This window comes from Leptosomus discolor, chromosome 18 (genome assembly GCF_034619465.1).
Source record: "Leptosomus discolor isolate bLepDis1 chromosome 18, bLepDis1.hap2, whole genome shotgun sequence".
Classification (NCBI taxonomy): Eukaryota; Metazoa; Chordata; class Aves; order Leptosomiformes; family Leptosomidae; genus Leptosomus; species Leptosomus discolor.
Window position 1 is genome coordinate 11397329 of NC_141408.1, and position 16836 is coordinate 11414164.

The 16836-nt window shown below is 53.0% G+C and overlaps 1 protein-coding gene across 1 annotated transcript in view; it reads right to left on the minus strand.

The window, feature by feature from the left end:
- The window catches only part of LRRC75A (leucine rich repeat containing 75A), a 91096-nt gene extending 83873 nt beyond the window's left edge, over window positions 1–7223 (minus strand). Inside the window, exon 1 of the mRNA XM_009961447.1 lies at window positions 6960–7223. Within this exon, the coding sequence (XP_009959749.1) occupies window positions 6960–7223 (264 nt within the window). The remainder of the gene's footprint in view (window positions 1–6959) is intronic.
- Between the last annotated feature and the right edge of the window lie 9613 nt (window positions 7224–16836).

Here is a 16836-nt window from a genome sequence, read left to right on the forward strand (position 1 = left end):
CGTGCTGCTCAGATGCAAGCAGATACATAACATGGATCTCGCCCCTGCTCAGGCTCTCACTGCCATCCTTGCAGCAAGGCGGGCGGGCCTGAGCGTGTTGCGTGTGTTGCATAAATGCATCCACTAGCAACACTGATTACTTATGCATGCGATTCCCGAATCCCAGCAGGGAAATCCCTGCTAGAAGAGAAAACCCGCTCTGCTCCCTGCCAGCGGCAGGGTGAGCATCACCGCCGCACAGGGAGGCTCCAGGGATTGTGCCCACGCTGCCGAGGACGTACCGCCTCCGCCCTTCCCAGCGCTGCCTGACCTTCCTCTCCCTCCCTGCATCTCAGCATCCCCCCCAAGACACATTTGCCTTAGGAGAAGCAGCGGCAGCCACCTTCCAGGGAGTTAATCAAAACCAGGCTGTTTAGACGCCAAGCAGACACCGGGATGCATCCACCTGCAAATTCCACAGTGGAAGGAAAAAGAGAAGAAGGAGCCAGGATGGAAAGCAAGTGGAGAAAGATGCTGAAAGTGAGCGGCTTGCAGCAGGGCAGGGTTAGGGAGCACGGCGAGGAGACCAGAGACCCTGTTTGGGGCAGAAAACACTGCACCACTGCCAGGCAATGGTCATTTGCTGTCAACACCTCCAGCAGCCTAAGGGTTAAAAATAATTGTGGGGAGCACTGGTGGTTTCGGCAGCAACCCAAACCAGAGGAAACGAGTGCTAATCCCAAAGCCACCCCGATGAGCGTTGGAGTTACCCAACTTCCACTGTTCGGTGCCCGGTGCTGCAGGCAAGAGTGAGCACCCGGCCTTGGCCCCTGGTCCCTGTCCCGGGGACTCCCGCTCGCAGAAAAACAAGCCCAGTGCTGCGAACCTCTTCATCCCTGCCCTCCTGCCAGCAGCTTCACAGCCTGCGAGGGGCTGAGAAACCCTCCAGCCTCAGTCACCTCTGATGCATTGTCCCGTCTTCGCTCTCAGGAGGGACCAGGCGTTCGCTCGCATGGCAGAAACGATGCTAAAGGTCCTCCAGCATCCCGGGGACCACGGGATGGTCTCCAGGGGGATGATGCCCCATGGCTGGTGTGCACAGGGGTGAGAGCAGCACAGTCCGGCCACAAGGCACCCGCGGGCTGCGGCTAAGCTGCATCATATCAACCAGACCGCAGCGCTCCCCGAGGTCTGCTCTAGATGTCAATAAGCACGTCAAACCGCACGGCTGAGGAGGAACACTGAAGCAGTTTTGGCATCTGCAGGGCTGAAGCACGCTTTGAGGCTGGTGCAAAGCCGGAGGCCAGCATCCTTCAGGGAGCAAGTTTGAATCTGAGACAAGGCAGGACCATAAAACATCCCCTTCATCCTGATGAGCTGCCAGAGACGCTGCAAACCCACATGACAACGTATCCACCTTTGACAGCATCGCTGTCTCTTAAGTGTAGTTTGGGGAAATAAATAACCCCGAAAGCACTCCTGACCCTCAGCGTGCACAGTGAAGGTGCACACTGTGTAACACGCGAAGCAAAACACACAGACCAGGCTGATACTGGGCCATGAAACGCTTCAGGAGCTTTTACTGAGCTCACAAAGTTACACCAAGGGGCCAAATTGCATCTTCATGGGTGACTGCTTGTCAAGCCTGCCACGGTGTAACACTGCCCAGCTGGTCTGAACTCAGGTAAAGCTTCCCCTCCTCATCTCAGCATCTCTGAGCACACATGAAATGCTGGAGCCGACTTCCCAGGAAGGTTTGGAAACATCCATACTTCTCTCTTTGAGAGCTCCAGAAGCAGTATTTCCCCTCCCAAGGATGGCTGCCAGCCTTTTGATGTCTCATTGCTACCTCACGGGCCACCCCAGCCGTCAGCTGTGGCTCGCCACTTCCACCGCCCCGCGTCAAACTCTCCCCAACAGCTCCTGCCCGCCCAGAAACTGCAGAATCCTGAGCACTGAGGGAACTAGAGGAAGAAAACAGCAACAGGTGTGACACAAATCACAGAGACAACTGGGATAAATAGCCCTCCATCTACATCAGCTGCCATTTAATGCACTTACCAATGTTCATTAAGCAGAATGACTGCCCCCAAGAATTGCTTTTTAATTTTATCACACAGCCCTTTGCTCTGGTGTAGCACGGAGAAGGCCACAGCAGCCCAAAGTGAACTGTCTCTACATTAGCTATTTTTTAATTTATTTTTTCTTTACTATTCCCCCTGGCCAAGCCCCCTCTTTCGATGAAGATTTTCATCATTTAATTAATAAAGCATCCCTGCACCACGCAGTCCCCAAGGCACCGGGCAGCTGCTCAGAAGCAGCAGGCATTTAATCACCGGCTTAGCAGGGCAGACGTTGGGACATCTCACGCCTTGCTGCCCCCAACCCTTGGCTGCAAAACCCAGGGGTCAGCCCCAGGCAGGGAAGGGGGACACCCACAACTATGGCAGGGATATATTTGGGGGACAGACCATGGGGATCGCAGGCTGTCCGTGGCAAAGGGGCGGCTGCCTGCACCGCGGGCGCAGGGTCTGCACGGCTCAGTGGGCATCAGAGCGCGTTTGGCCCCCAGCCCCTTCTTGCAAATCGGAGTTATGGTGGTGTCTTTGCCCAGGAGGGGCCCTGACCGCTCTCCCCTGCCCTTCACACCCTGCCACTGCCCAGGCGAGGCTGGTGGGAGCAGAGAAGCCACCCTACAGGTCGTGCAGCTTTGCTGCACCTTGGACCTCACCTTTTGGCTTCTGGCCACCTTCAGCGCCCAGAAGTTTTATTACACTGTTTTACCCTCTTTTTCCCCTTTGTTTTTTTTTTTCTTCTTTTTGGAACTGTTGTACACCTCCTGCTCCATGCAGGTGATGCCCGGAGCCGGTAGATGCCTCCTCCTCCCCTCTCGCACCAGCCCAGCTCCGCCAGAGCAGCAGCAACAGCCCAGCAAAAACTCCACGTCGAGCCATAACCAATGGCAAATTCTTCGAGCGAAACGTAATGTGCTGGGAAGCGCTTCACCATTTCACTTGGGAAAACGATCCGTTTGGCAGCAGAGAGGAGGAAAACATGCTTTGTTTTACAAATCCTCTCCCCAGCAGGAGAGACACTCCCAGAATTTAATATACTGACAGCGCTTGGCTGCTTTAACCACTGAAACTCAAGAGTGCATCAAAAAAGAAAGTAAAAAAAAAAAAAAAAGTGATATGCTACATAATATTAAATCCTCTCTATTTTGCAACTGGTGGTATCGGGCACAGCAATTCATCAGCACAGAGGAGCTGCAATTCTCCATCCATGACAGCCAGCATGGATGGGGTGCAGGGTCTGAGAGCGGGATCCCAGGTTTCTCCAAGTGCTGGACACCCTTAATTAATCCAGTTTTCACCTTCTCTTAGAGTGAGGCCCTGCAGCAGCCCCTTGCAGGAAAGCGGAGATGATGTTGACAGGTAAATCTAGGAAGTTGCTTCATAGTGAAGAAACCCTATTCAAAGTTATCCAGTTTGAGAATTACTTCCACGAAAGGCAACTGGTTCCATCCAGGTGACTAGCAAGCTTCTTGCAACCCTGAACTCCGGCCTCGATAAAATGTTAAGTATTTCAGTGTATTTCCATTTATCCTCCAATGCGTTTAACTGACAAAAGCATCCTACGTGCAGCCTTGGCGAGGATGGCTTCCAGGAAAACACACCTCATCCAAAGAGGGCAGTGGAGGGCACGTTTTTGGGAGGGGATATTAATTTTGCAGTGTGGGCTTTGGGCTCCAGGCAGTTGACAGCGTTACCGGAGCAGAAGGAAAGAGCAACCAGTATCTCTAACTAAAGAACCTGCTGTTAAATTAGGCTGGCTGTGCCAAAGGAGCACATACCCTTTTGAATGGCTCCTGCACGCAGTAATACGTGTTATTTTGAGGGCAGGCAGCAGGATCGAATTGCCTCCGCACCGAAGACCGCTTCTGACCCCTCCGCGGAGCAGTTTTGAAGCAAAGAAATCTGTCTGCTGTTCACTTTTTTTACCTTTTTTAAGCGCTTTGTATCTTAGCACTTTTAGAGTTGTTTGCAACCTCCAAGCGTTCTTGGAAACACTAATTAATCCTCACGAGAGCCTGTAAATAAAACAGCACCGCTCCCATTTAAGGGGAGGGTAAATTCGGTGAAATGCAAAAGGCCATGCTGGACATTGGTGCCAGTGGAGGGGCTGGAAGGGCAGGACCTGCCTGTGCTCTGGCATGATGTTTAAAACACGATTTTGCTGCCCTGCCCTTTGGCTGCTTATCAAACACAGCTTTTGTGGGAGCCCTGGCAGGCAAGAGGAGAAGCCCCCTGAACCTTGTCTTGCAGCGGGTGGGTTGGGCAGGACTTTATGTCAAGGAAAGCTGAAAAGCTGGTTGGCCTCAGGTCTGGCAACACGCTCATCCTGCTTGAAAAAAAAAGGATGGAGCACCTCCAAACGCAGCGATGCTGTCACCTACCCCCTCGCTAGCACGCTGGGCTGGCTTCAGAGCTTGGTGAGGTCAGTGGAAAGGCTCCCAGTGACCTAAATGGCTGGGATTTTCAAAAAATACAAAGTCTAAATGCAACTGAGAGCTGAGCACCAGGTCACTAGGTTTGCTCAAAACCCCTAGTTTTGCAGCAGCAGCATCGCCCGTGACGTGAGTAACTACACAGACCAACCAACACCACAGCCCCTCTGCGATGGGTACCATAAAAATGGCTCATGGGGAAAGGTCTCTGCCCCACCGGGCTTACCCTCCATCCCTCTCTGCAGGGAGAAGCTCATCCTTCCCCCCAAATCCTCACTTTCAGGCTGGGGCGCAGCAGGAGCTCAGCTCTCAAAGACTCCCACCACCTCGTAGCCCCAGCTCCTTGGGAGCAAACAGAGCATCCCTTGCAGCCACCAGTGCACCCTGAAAACACCACCTCCCAAAAGCCAGCCCGTGGAAGACCACAGCAATCGGGATTTGTTCAGTGGGGCATCCCACATTCGCTACCCGAAGGCAAGGAATAATACTGCCTCATTAAAAATGTGCTTCGAGTCTATTATAGTATCTAGGACAAAGTGTTCCCTATTTTGACACTCTAAGACGTATTTTATCAGAGCAAGCTCTTCAGAAACACTCACTCACAAAGACTTATCTGACTGTAACAGGTTCCTTGCTTCCCCCAGCATTTTAAAATTAATTCCTAGCTTTTTTTCCCCCCCTAGTCAGATGATGGGATGCCCCCAGGGTCAGATTTGTCATTAGGGCAGCCACTGGGACACATCCCAGCTCCCTCACGCTCTCCACAACCAACCCGTGGAGGACAGCCCAGAGCATCGCCGAGAAAAAACAGTATCAGAAGTCAGAGGGAACTTGGGAGGGACTCACAGTACTTCACAGGCACCAAGATTTATTTTTGGGGAGGGGGGTGGTGTTTGATATAAACACTTTCTAAAATTAGCACCTGCCTTTCTGCCAGCTCCAATGGGCTGCTGGCACAATGATAAAGCTTTGGCGTGGCTGAGAGGGTGCAACATTTGGGCACTGATCTGTTGTCCAACTCACGGCCACTTCTGCCCCACGGGGTTTTCCCGGCCGTGTGCTCAACCCGCGCGGTCACACAGATCCCGCACGGAGAGGTCGTTGTCCCAAAGAGTCGCACCCTCAGCTCCTCGGGAGGGGGCACGTTCATCTCAGAAAAAGCACTTCATCTCAAGGTTGAGAGTAAGTCGCGAGAGCTTTCTATAAAGGAATGCAAACGCATTTGAAACTGTTCAGATTTCTCAGCTGGACTGCTCCAAAGATAGTCCGAAATCACGTAAACCGGCTGGGCAGAGGGACCCTGGCAGGGTAAATGGCAGTGTGCCTCTGGCTGGGCTGAAGGGGTCAGGGACATGCCCCGAACAACACATCCACATGCTAAAAAGTTAACAGAAAAATTGGGGGGAAAAAATGCAAAACCCAAAACCTAAACACAAAAACCAAGAAGAAAACCATCAGACTCTAGATCAGCTGTGCTTTCACGTTAACAGACTGACACCGAGCAGATCTACGGGGCAAGAAAGCAGCTCCCGATGCCCAGCAAAGATCCGAGCAACTTTTCCCCAGGTGGTAGAACTGGTTACACCGAACAGCCGGGTGCTTTGCCGGTTCCTTAGGAGAAAAACCAAGCTTGAAGACCGGTCTGCTTTCTGTTTGCATGAAAAACTTGCTGGTTTTCAGAGCCCTGCGTACCCCAGAGCCTCGAAAACGCCCAGCACTTCAGTCTTTTCATCACCATCTATCAGTAGAAAAGGTTAAATGCTACTTTGCTGGATACGGAGCAGTGCTCCTCCGCTGCCTTTCTGTTTGCTCACCGCAACTTTCCATAGTGTTGCTTCTCAGCTAATGCCCAGCTCAAACAAACTTTCAAGGGGAAAGGTCTCAGGCTCCACACAATTAATTCCCCGCTCCCATACAGCATCTCACATGCTCATTTCCACCCCAGTCAACACCAGCAAAACTCCACCAAGTGACTGCACGTCAAAAAGAACAAGATAAAAAGCAAAGCTGCCAACTCCTGGTATTTCTGAGACAGGAAGAAAAGAGCTGATTCTCAAAAGCTGCCAGCTCGAATTGCCTCAGTGCTTTTACAGATCTGCTTTAAACACCAAACTTTTTGAAAGTTGAGTGGGAACCTCCTTGAGTGGGCTGTGCATACTGCAAACCCCAGAGCTATCAGCACAAGCAATGAAGGGAAGAAGAAAAAATGTACCCGGCAGGGTTCCTCGCTGCAGACAATGCAAAGCACCTCCCCGGGGTTATTTTCCCATCTGCCACACCACGACCACCCTTGCAGCTCCTCAGCCGCTTCCCCAAAATTACGCCACGCAAGTTAGACCCCCAAAAACCGAAGCGTGCCCCCTCTTTGCGAGCAGGCTTTCCAAACTGGGATGGTTTGCTCCTAGACTGCCTTTTCCCCACCGCAAGCGGGCAGACCTCCCCCCTCCCAGGAGAAAAACCTGCCCATCCTCACCTGCCGCAGGTGCCTCAGCAGCTCGGTGGCCTCCTCCTGCTTCCCCTGCTTCACCAGCACCAGCATGTCCTGGATCATGCAGATCCGCCGGTGGTAAGGGGGTAAGCTGCTGCCACCGCCCTTCCCAAACTTCTCGCCGGACTTCACCACGAGGGAAGTGAGGAAATCCCCCCTTTCCTTGGGGGGTACTTTCTTGCGGTGGTGGGCCGGGGGGCTTTCCCCAGCGCTGCCCGGCTGGCAGCCCTTGGTCTGCTTGGTGCCCATGGTGTGTGGCCCCGGCTCCTGCAGCCCTGGGGCTGCATGCAATGGGGGCGGGGGGGGATGCACAAGAGGATGGAGGGGATGCACAAGGGGTTTGGGAGTGCACAGGGGGATGCACAAAGGGGTGGAGGGGGTGCACGAGGGGTTTGGGGGTGCACAAGGGGGATGCACAAAGGGGTGGAGGGGGTGCACAAGGGGTTTGGGGGTGCACAAGGGGGATGCACAAAGGGGGGGGGGGAACACACACACACGCACGCACGAGAGGTTCAAAGGGTGCACAAGGGGTTCAGGGGATGCAGGCTGGGGCTCGGTGGCCCCGGGAGCTTAGCAGGGGGGCCGGTGCCCGGCGGCTGGGCTGCTCCGCTCCCGCAGGCGGAGGAAAGAACGGCTGCTCCCGCAGGCGGAGAGAAGCCAAACCGCGGCCCCCCAGTCCCGCTCCATCGCTGCGGGGAAGGTGAGAAGCCGGGATCCGAGGAGCTCCTTCTCCCGACCCCGGGCGGCGGCGGCAGCGGAGCGATGAGAGCGGCAGTGCTCAGCGCTGCAAAGCGGCGGCGGCTCCGCGCAGCCCCCCCCCCCCCCCCCCCCCCGAGCAGCCCTCGCCTCCTCCTCCTCCTCCTCCTCCTCCCGGCGCCGAGGGGGCTCCCCCGGGGAGGGGAGCCGGGGGGGGGGCGGCCACGACTTGAGGGGGGCAACTGTTGCGCGGCAGGGGGGGGGGTGGACGGTGGGGGTTGGCGGCGGCGGGGGCTCCCCGGGGAGGCGGCGCGGCGCGGCTGGGCTCGCCCGGCTGTGGGGTGCATGCGGCGGGGAGAGCCGGGGGAGGGCCGGGGGCGGGCACCGTGCACCGAGGCAGGGCTTGCGGAGGAAGCTGGAGCCGGACGGGGCTCTTCCTTCCTCCGCCGCCTTCTCAAAGCCCGCAGGGTTGGGGGTTGCACCGGGTTTTTGGGAGGGGGGGGGATTGCACCGGGGGAGGGAGGCACCGGGGCTTGGCTGGAGGCAGAGTGGGGGGGGGGGGGGGGGGGGCATCCCTGCTGGTGGTTCCCGGAGAGGAGCACGGAGGGGTTTCCCCGGTGTGTTTTCACCTCAAGGGACCTACAGGCTGTGACCTGACCGGGGGGGGGGGCCTCGGGTGCTCCGCTGAGCCCCTCACCGGGGCAGGGGGATGCTGCGGGACTTCCAGCTCCGATTCTGGCTGCGGTGCCACACCAAAGCGCGGCTGCTCCTGCACCTTCTGGCCTCCTCCCTCACCTTCATCCCTGTCCGCAGCCGCTCCGGTGCCCATCTGGAAGTCACCGCTTGTGCCCTGCCATCCCCTGCCCCAGCCAAAGCCTCCCCCCCCGCCCCCCCATCACCCTCACCCAGCGTTTGCAACCGCCCCTTGCGCACACTGCTCCTTCCAGGAGCTCCCCATCCAGTATTCAATCACTCCTTATCTTCCAGGCACTCCGCTGGCAGGGCTTAGAGCATGGATTAAAGCTCTCGGATAAAGATCATGATGAACAACTCTTCCAGACAGGACTGCTCACCTGCTGCAGGAGACAGATTGCTCGAGAAATGCCTGGGAGGAATAAGCTTTGGACTGACGAGGCCCCAGCAGCAGCCTCAGACCCCCTCCCACTGCGAGGGGCTGTTTTCCACCACAGAAGTGCAGCAAACTCTTCATCCACCTCCACTTCTCTGCTTGGCCAGGGCAGGAGAAGACCCACCACAGCTGCTGTGCTGTGCAGCACCCCGGGCTGGGGAAGCATCATCTCCTGCAGCAGGGACATACTGTGGGGGCATTTTGCAACTGCATCAGAAATAATCCCGAAGCAACACATGAGAACTTTTTGCCTCCTCTGCATCCCTTGCAACTGCGCATCCACGAACACACAAACACCATGTTAAGCTGAGGAACAAAAGGCAGCTCTCCTCGATAGCCAAATGGCTGGATGCCCATGCAATTGTTTCTGAAACTCCAAAGGCCAACTGATGTAATGCATTTTTACACACGGACCACAAGAGCAGCACACAGCCCCACTGATTCCAGTAGGGTTTGGCTCTGGTTTGCAGAGCCATGCTGTACAGGATCTGACACAGGACCAAACACTGGTGTCTTCCTCCAAGAAGGCAGCTCATGACTGCTGGCATGAGGCAAAACCTACATTTCGCTGGTTCAGCCATATCAAATAAAGTCACATGAGGAAACACGCAGCCGTGTGGTTTGCAGAAACCACGAGTTTGTGTTAACCAGAGGCCTCACCTGGCAGTAAATCTCCCTGGAGAGGCAGCCAATTTGCCAATGTCAACAGGAGGCAGCGGGAAGTGATGCCTGACACCCCCCTCCAGCAGCATTTTCCCCTGCAGACTCCATCCTAGGTACGGCCTCCTCCCTTTGAAAGGATCAGTCCTCTTCATGCGGGGCGATAACGCACAACGACATTAAACAATCAAGTGCTGTTGTGACCCTGCAAGAGGCTGCACAGGGCCCGTGTCTGAAAATCCAATTGAAAGAGCATCATTTCAGCTCTGGAGCCTGATACTGTGCCCCAAAGTCCATGGGAAAGGGACTGGTCACCTCGCACATTCGTTCTATGTGAGGCTGTTTTTCCCACCAGAACTGACTGAGCATCGTCAGTACTTTCCTGAGCAGCAACTGCACACTCAGTCCTACTGATACACCCGACGTCGCTGCCTAACAGGAGCTGGCAGACAAGGTGCTTCCAGCCCTAAAATCCTCTGCCTGGCCCCAAGTTTCATCTCTGAGCCTGCTCTTTACATACATCTGTAAGTCTGTTGTACAGCAAGAAGCCAGCAAGATCGGGTTTGTTCACCTCTCCAACAAAAATATTAAATAGTGGAAAAGAAGCAGAAAGAGAAACCCCTGACAGGGCTGGGATCCCTCGCTCCTGCAGAATTTGATGTCCTCCGAAGAGACATGGCCGTACGAACAGAACATCTCATCCAGGATGAAGGGAAAACCATGCACCTCCCAAGAGCCAAGTTCTTATGCCACCAGCCCAGGAAACCAGTTACCTGCAGCCTGTCCAGTTATCTTGGCCCATCCAGCCGACAGCCCAGACCCCAAAGGTCACATGAAGCCTTGTCTCTGCCAGGAGCGGGCAGCATGGGTCCTGTGCCCACTGCTGGTCCGTACCAGCTCCAGCAGTGGTTTGCAATGCAGATGCTTGTCCTGCAGGAGAAAGGATTTGGACATGACTGTCCCAGCTGGGCTGGGAGGAGGATTCTCACTCCGGGTCAGCTGAGCGAACCCCCCAGGCAGCATGCTCCTGAGCTCACCTGAGACCCCACCCCGGTGCTGCAGGAGCCACACAAGGCCAGCCTGCAGCATCGCCACTCATACCGAGAAGCACTGGTGGGAACTACTCATCCGTGCAAAATTGGGATGTACAGCCTCATCTGAAGAGAGAAGCCACTGGAGAAAACTTTAACCACTTTCAATAGTTCAGGATTGATCTTCTGTACAGTATCAGGCTAAATGTCTTGTTTCTGCAGGCACATGGAGAGCCAAATCCAGCCCACCACTGATTTTTTCCCACTTTAAAAAAGGCTGTTTGTGCCAAGCCCGGTGGGATGGGGTGGCTTTATCAGCACAAGCTACAGGACTGACAGCACCAGGAAGACACACACATCTCTCCACCTCTTCAGGTCCATCCAGTGGGCTATTTCATGTTCGTGGGAGACCACCACACCTATCCCCCGGGGATCTCAATGGAATGGGCAACATTCTCACACGGACTGAAGCTACAAACCCTCTCCCTTCCCTACCCGCTGCCCTGGAGGAGAGGGGAGCTCAGCCCGCAGGGAGCCCAGCCGGGCAGAGCCGCAACCTGGCTGAGGAGGTGGTTTTGCAGAGCAACCGTGGCCCCAAGTAAATAAATAAAATGCAACCTTTGCACTTCTGACACTTCTGTCAGCAGGGCAGAGAGTTCATTGACTGCTCCTGATCAGGCTTATTTATAGCTCAATAGGACAAAGCCAGCAAAAAAAAAAAAAAAAAAAAAAGAAAAAAGGACAAGAGACAAGAGAGGGTGGTGTGTACTCTCGTTACACCAATGCAAAGCAAACTCTAAGAGCTGCCAGGTCGGAGGGGTCGGATTTACGTTCCCTGTGAGCGGATGGAAAGGCACTGTGAGCACTCAGGACAGCACAACAGTAACCTCCAGGCTCTGCACTGGTGGCTCAATGGTACAAGACACTCAGATCCCTCAGTAATGCTCCATCCTGGAGCATTGTTCACCCTCGAAAGGGTCTCACCCAGCTACAGATCCAACCTCACAGCAGCGCTCAGCTTTCGTGTACACACACAATTTTCCATATACGCTCAAAGCACCCACCTACAAACCAAGCCCACCCAGTGCTGAAAAACCTGACCCCAGCCCTTGTGTGCTGGGAACCAGGTCTGCCCCGCAGCTCTCTGCGGGCTGGAGCTCGTTCTGCGGCTCTCTGACCGGTGACGTACTCTGCTAAACTCATTAGCGGATCTGCAGCCAATATGCATTTGTTTTTCCTTAGTGCAGATGTGTGCAAACTGCAAATTAGTAGATGTTTGTCTAAGGGAGTTCACTTCTTTTTTTACCCCGTTCATACTCTTTATGATACCTGCTATTAAGGGTGTGTTAGAAAAGTCCGCTGCTTTAAAAGGCAATAACTTCAGATCATGAGACCATGAAAGAAAAATGGTTTCTCCTCTCCCACAAAACTCAGATTTAAGAACGTTCTCACTTCTACATCAACAAGAAACTGAAGCTGGTCAATGCATTATGCAGAAGCCAGGGAACATCCATACCACGGGAGTCAATAACCTGATGGAATAAGCTGGCGTGCAGGAGACCCCACATCAAATACCTGAGAACAGAGACTTTCCCCTCAGTTCCCTGACATCCCAGGTGTGGGCACCCACCACCCAACCACTTTGCATGCATGTACACACGTACGTTTGGTTTCAGAGTAGTCATGGGTAAAATTAACTTCCCGCTTCCAGGAAGAACGGACTGGTTTTACTGGAAGATCACAATCTAATTACACTTCTTTCTTGCCATACCACTTCTGCTGTCCTTTGCTATGTGCTTTTTAAAGCGCTGCAGCCAACCCCTCTATCCATGTACTCACAGGCTTAGATGGAGGAGATTAATTTCACAGCTTGCCTAAGGTAGAAAAAGCCTTTCTGATCCCAGATTTTGCCCAGGACTCCCATCTTAAACTTGGAAAATCCATCCTGGACTATTACAGTCCAACGTGGGATATTCAAAAGAGGGTTATTGCTCAAAGCCCTTGTAGACCTCCATAAATGGGTGTTTTGCAAGATGTCCCCACTATCAGCTCAGTATTTGAGAGCTCTCATACTCTGAGACACCCAAACACGTGAAACCTTGGAGTTTATGAGTTCTTCCTCACCTGACAGGTCTTGGTGGGGTTTCTTGGTAGCTCTGCTCTTGATCTAAACCCCACAGTAGCTGTTTTTCTAAGAAACAGAAGAAACACCCCCAAATACAAGCACAGTTGTTCATTTTGCTTGTCGGGGCACACCCTCAGCATTTAACCATTTGATCACCCCCAAAATCTTTTCCACAACCCAGATCTTGGCAGGACTGAACAAACTCACGGCAATTGCAAGCACTTGGAGCACCCACCACCTCATCTACATCTGTCCCTTCCCCAAACATTCAAGGAGTTTGAAGCAGAGATTGAGTTGGGACCAAGCTCTGCTTCTCATCAAACTCTCTTGCTCTGTGGAGCAGCACGGGACTTGCTGATTTTTCTTGATAAGGATGGAATGATTAGGGTTAATTTTAAATGCCAGCATCAGAGTCAGGTTAGGGCTACTCACTATGGGGAAAGGACTAAGCTGACTGTAAGAAATACTACTTTCAAGATGGCATTTAAAGGAATCCCGGAGTTAATATGATTTTTGTCTCTTAAAAAAAAAAAAAAGGCAAACACACACCACCCCCCCCAAAAACCAGCCTTACTGTAAGACACCACCAAATCCAGCAAGAGGAGAGCAGTCAGTCTCAACAGACAACCTCCGGGGAAGAAGGCTAAATTGAAAGATATGATTTTAAAAGAACAAAAGGCTATCCATATCCTAAGCTTGATTCAATTCAGCTTTGACAAGGCACAGCAGGGAGACAGGGTTGAAGGTTGTAATTGCAGATGAACTAAACTCCAGGATAAATGGGGCAATATAATGATGAGAAACATTACCTGTACTAAGAGACAGCTTTAAGGAGAAATGAAAGAATCTCATGTAGAAACACTCATGTTTCCTCCAGGCAAAGGATGGAGTCTTCCCATACTCACCTTTGAATTAATTCTCCACATTTGGCCTAAGCTAGAAAAGGCAAGTGAAAAGGATTTTAAAAAAAAAAAATCTGTTTTCATCCCCCAAAGCAAGGGAGAACACAACCTGAGTAGCCAGAGAAATATCGGTGCAATATAAAGGGAAGCACCTTCCTCCTGCTCTTCGTGCTGCTTGAAACCTGTCCTGAGCTCTGGCGTGTTTTCAGTGTAGCCATGGGGAGATGGTTAGAGCAGGGCCAGAGACAAGGAAAGGAGACACGTGTCCATCAAGCCTGGGTACGAGGGTGAAAAATGCTGGTACAGGCAAGAGCACAGGGCTGCCAAAATCCTCAAACCACAATGTGGAAAGTTTTATTATTATTATTTGCTACACCTTATCACTTCTATTGCACCAGAATAAAATTGCACCTACACAAGTTTTTTTTAGAAGAAAAGAATTAGCATTTGAATCAAACCCTAGACCCCTTCCAAGCAATTCTGCTGCAACAGAAGGAAATAGGGAATTTTTCCATGCAAGACCCTTGGCCGAACCATTTCACCTCCCGATGCCCCATTCCCCTCCCAAAGCCGGGCTCACTAAGGGGCCACCAAAATGTACCACCGCCCCGTTACCCCACCAAAACGTACCATCACCCCCTTACTCCACCAACAGGCACTGCCTCTCCTGCACCGCCCTGGGGAAGCACAAGAGAAGGTCCCTTTGGTGCTCACTCATGGGGCTTTTAACTTAAAAAAAGAAACCCAGCAAAAGCTATTTTCGTCTCCCAGAGAACGCACGGGGGGCTGTTGGGGTTTTTGTTGGTTTAGGTTTTTTGTGGGGGGTTGGGTGTGGGGTTTGGGTTTTTTTTTTGCCACTGGCGAGTGTTTAATCATTTCGCCCGATCAGAAGAGCAGAAAAATATTTATTGGAGGGCAGCAGCATTTCCTCGATAAAAAGGGATGGCCTGCAGAGGCGCTTGCCCCATCACACCCGCGGCTGCTGGGAGGATGGACACCAACACCTCAAACCTGAGCCCTCTAGAGCAGAGGGGAGCAGGGACAGCCCGCCTCTCCCCCATGCTTCGGTGTGAAACGTGCACGGGGATTGCTGTCAAGAGATGCTGTCAAGAGATGCTTCCACGGTCTCATATTTTTCCAGATTCAGGTGCTTTCCCCCTCCAGTGCCACCTCTCGCTCCTCCCAGCTTTCCCATGCAAAATATGTCCAAAGTCAAACCCTTAACCCTGAGTGAACACAAAAATACTTAAGCTGCCGGAAGCAATACATCTTCCCTTCACGTGATAGCTTTAGCTTTTTTTCCACTCGACAATCTGGATGCCGTGTTTATAAAACCAAAAAGACTGTTTACACACTGTCCAAAAGTTGTTTAGCAAGAGGTTAGAGCTGCCAAATATTTTTCTGGAGTCATCTTGAAAACTTCCCTCCAGCAGGATTAAAAAGGCTGGGACAATTTTCTGCACTTTGGTCTGCAGGGAAAATGATTGCCTTTGAGACGCTGTAGCAGTAAAAGATCAATAAGCGTTTTTATGGAGAATTATCTTTTCGTGCTGTTAGGAAACCAGCCAATTCAAATGTGGATTTGGGAGTCAAAACACTGGGAACGCGTTCTTGAATTTTTCCTGAAGATAGCTGTGTGCCGTGGAGTCACACCCCCTCCCGGACTCCGGTGCCCGATCCGTAATGGGATGTGAACACCCAGAAGGGCTAGAGGGCTTACCCCCTCACTAGCCGAGCGTGGTGCTGAGGTCGGTAAGTTAACAGCGATGGAGGGGGCGAAGGGCTGTGGCAGGGAAGGGGGAAAGCCCACCAGGACCAGCCCACACCTGGCAGTGCTCTGCCAGGCTGGCACCCAGCCCTCCCGGAGGAGCCGCCCGCTCCGCACCACTTCTGGGGCGAGGGAGAAGCGAGCGCAGCGCCCGGTCGGAGCCAAGAGCCACGAGTCAGTTTGACTCACGCTCCTGATGGTTTCCAAATGTTTCCCAGCACCCAGCCGTGACGTGAAGACGAATGTTTTGGAGGGGCTGACCCCATCCATCCCTGCCACAGCCCAGCTCCAAGGGCGTTTGGCCTTGGGGAGAGGGGTCATCAGTCATTACGGGAGTTTACTGAGCCCGTTTTGCACGTGCCAGCGTCAGTGGATTAAGTGCTGTGGTTATTTGCTCTCTAATTTCTGCTCAGGATTAATGCCCGTTCAGTGGACGTGGCCTGGGGCGATGGGCGTGCTGCTGTGAGAACCAGGCTGAGGTGGCTTCTTGGGACAACACAGGGCCACAAGGACACAAGCCAAGCTCGCTGGCCCGTTTCACCCTGCGGGCGCTGCCTTTCCAGCCATTACTGCCCATTCCCAGTTTGAATCGGTGGCTTCAAAAGGCGAAAGGGGTTTCTCGCACCACGACCACCAACATCCCCAGCTGTGGCTGCCCCTGGGCTCCTCCATCCCGCCCCTCCTGCTCCCTGCCTGCACCGTCTGCAGCGCCAGGACCCAGAGCTCAGCACCCGAGATCAAGTTGCTGCTATGTGGCAGCCCCAGCCCCATCCAGTCTCAGCGCCAGAGGCAGGGGAAGGGCGATGCCAACCCAGTTACCTTTACAAACGGGCACAATAAACTGCCGGCCGAGCTCACGGTGCCTTTTGTCCAGGGAAGGAACAAAATAACCTCTATCCACTCCAGCTATTCGGGCTGAGTAGGAGGAGCAGAACTCAGGGGTTGTTTATCGGAAACAAACTGGTGCAAATCCTATTTGTGCAAAGCTGCTTAAACCCTCTTGTTCGGAGTCTTTTCGTTTTGCCTGGTGCAGGGCTTGGGCATGTTTGCTGATAAGGGGCAAGGAAAAGCAAGTTTACAGCCTGGGTTTGCCACCGGCCTCGGCACCCGAGGGTCACATTTCAAGCAGGCTAGAAATCTGCAGTCCTCCCGGATTAAAATAATAAATAAATTATAATTTCTAGGCTCTGTTACCTGCTGCTCAATGGAGCCTGAAAGGAAAATAAATGCAGATGGCAGGGGAAGAGCGACAAATAAACCCTCATCATTTCATCTCCCTTTTGGATTGCGTACATTCACTGACTGGATGGGTCCTCGGCGAGCTGTGCTGTCATTGTGGGCTTTATCTAGGATGAAGGAACTGTTTTCAGGGCATTCAAAAGAACGGAAAATTTGGGCTTAAACTCTCAGTTATGAGAAACAAACTCCACCAGGTGCAGCACAAGATCCTAGTCTTAGTTTAATTGCAAAATTAAGTTTTACCCTCCCCATTTTAACGTTGTTAAAGCGGAAAAGAATTCTATTCTATTTAAAGGAAAGAGTGGCAGGGCA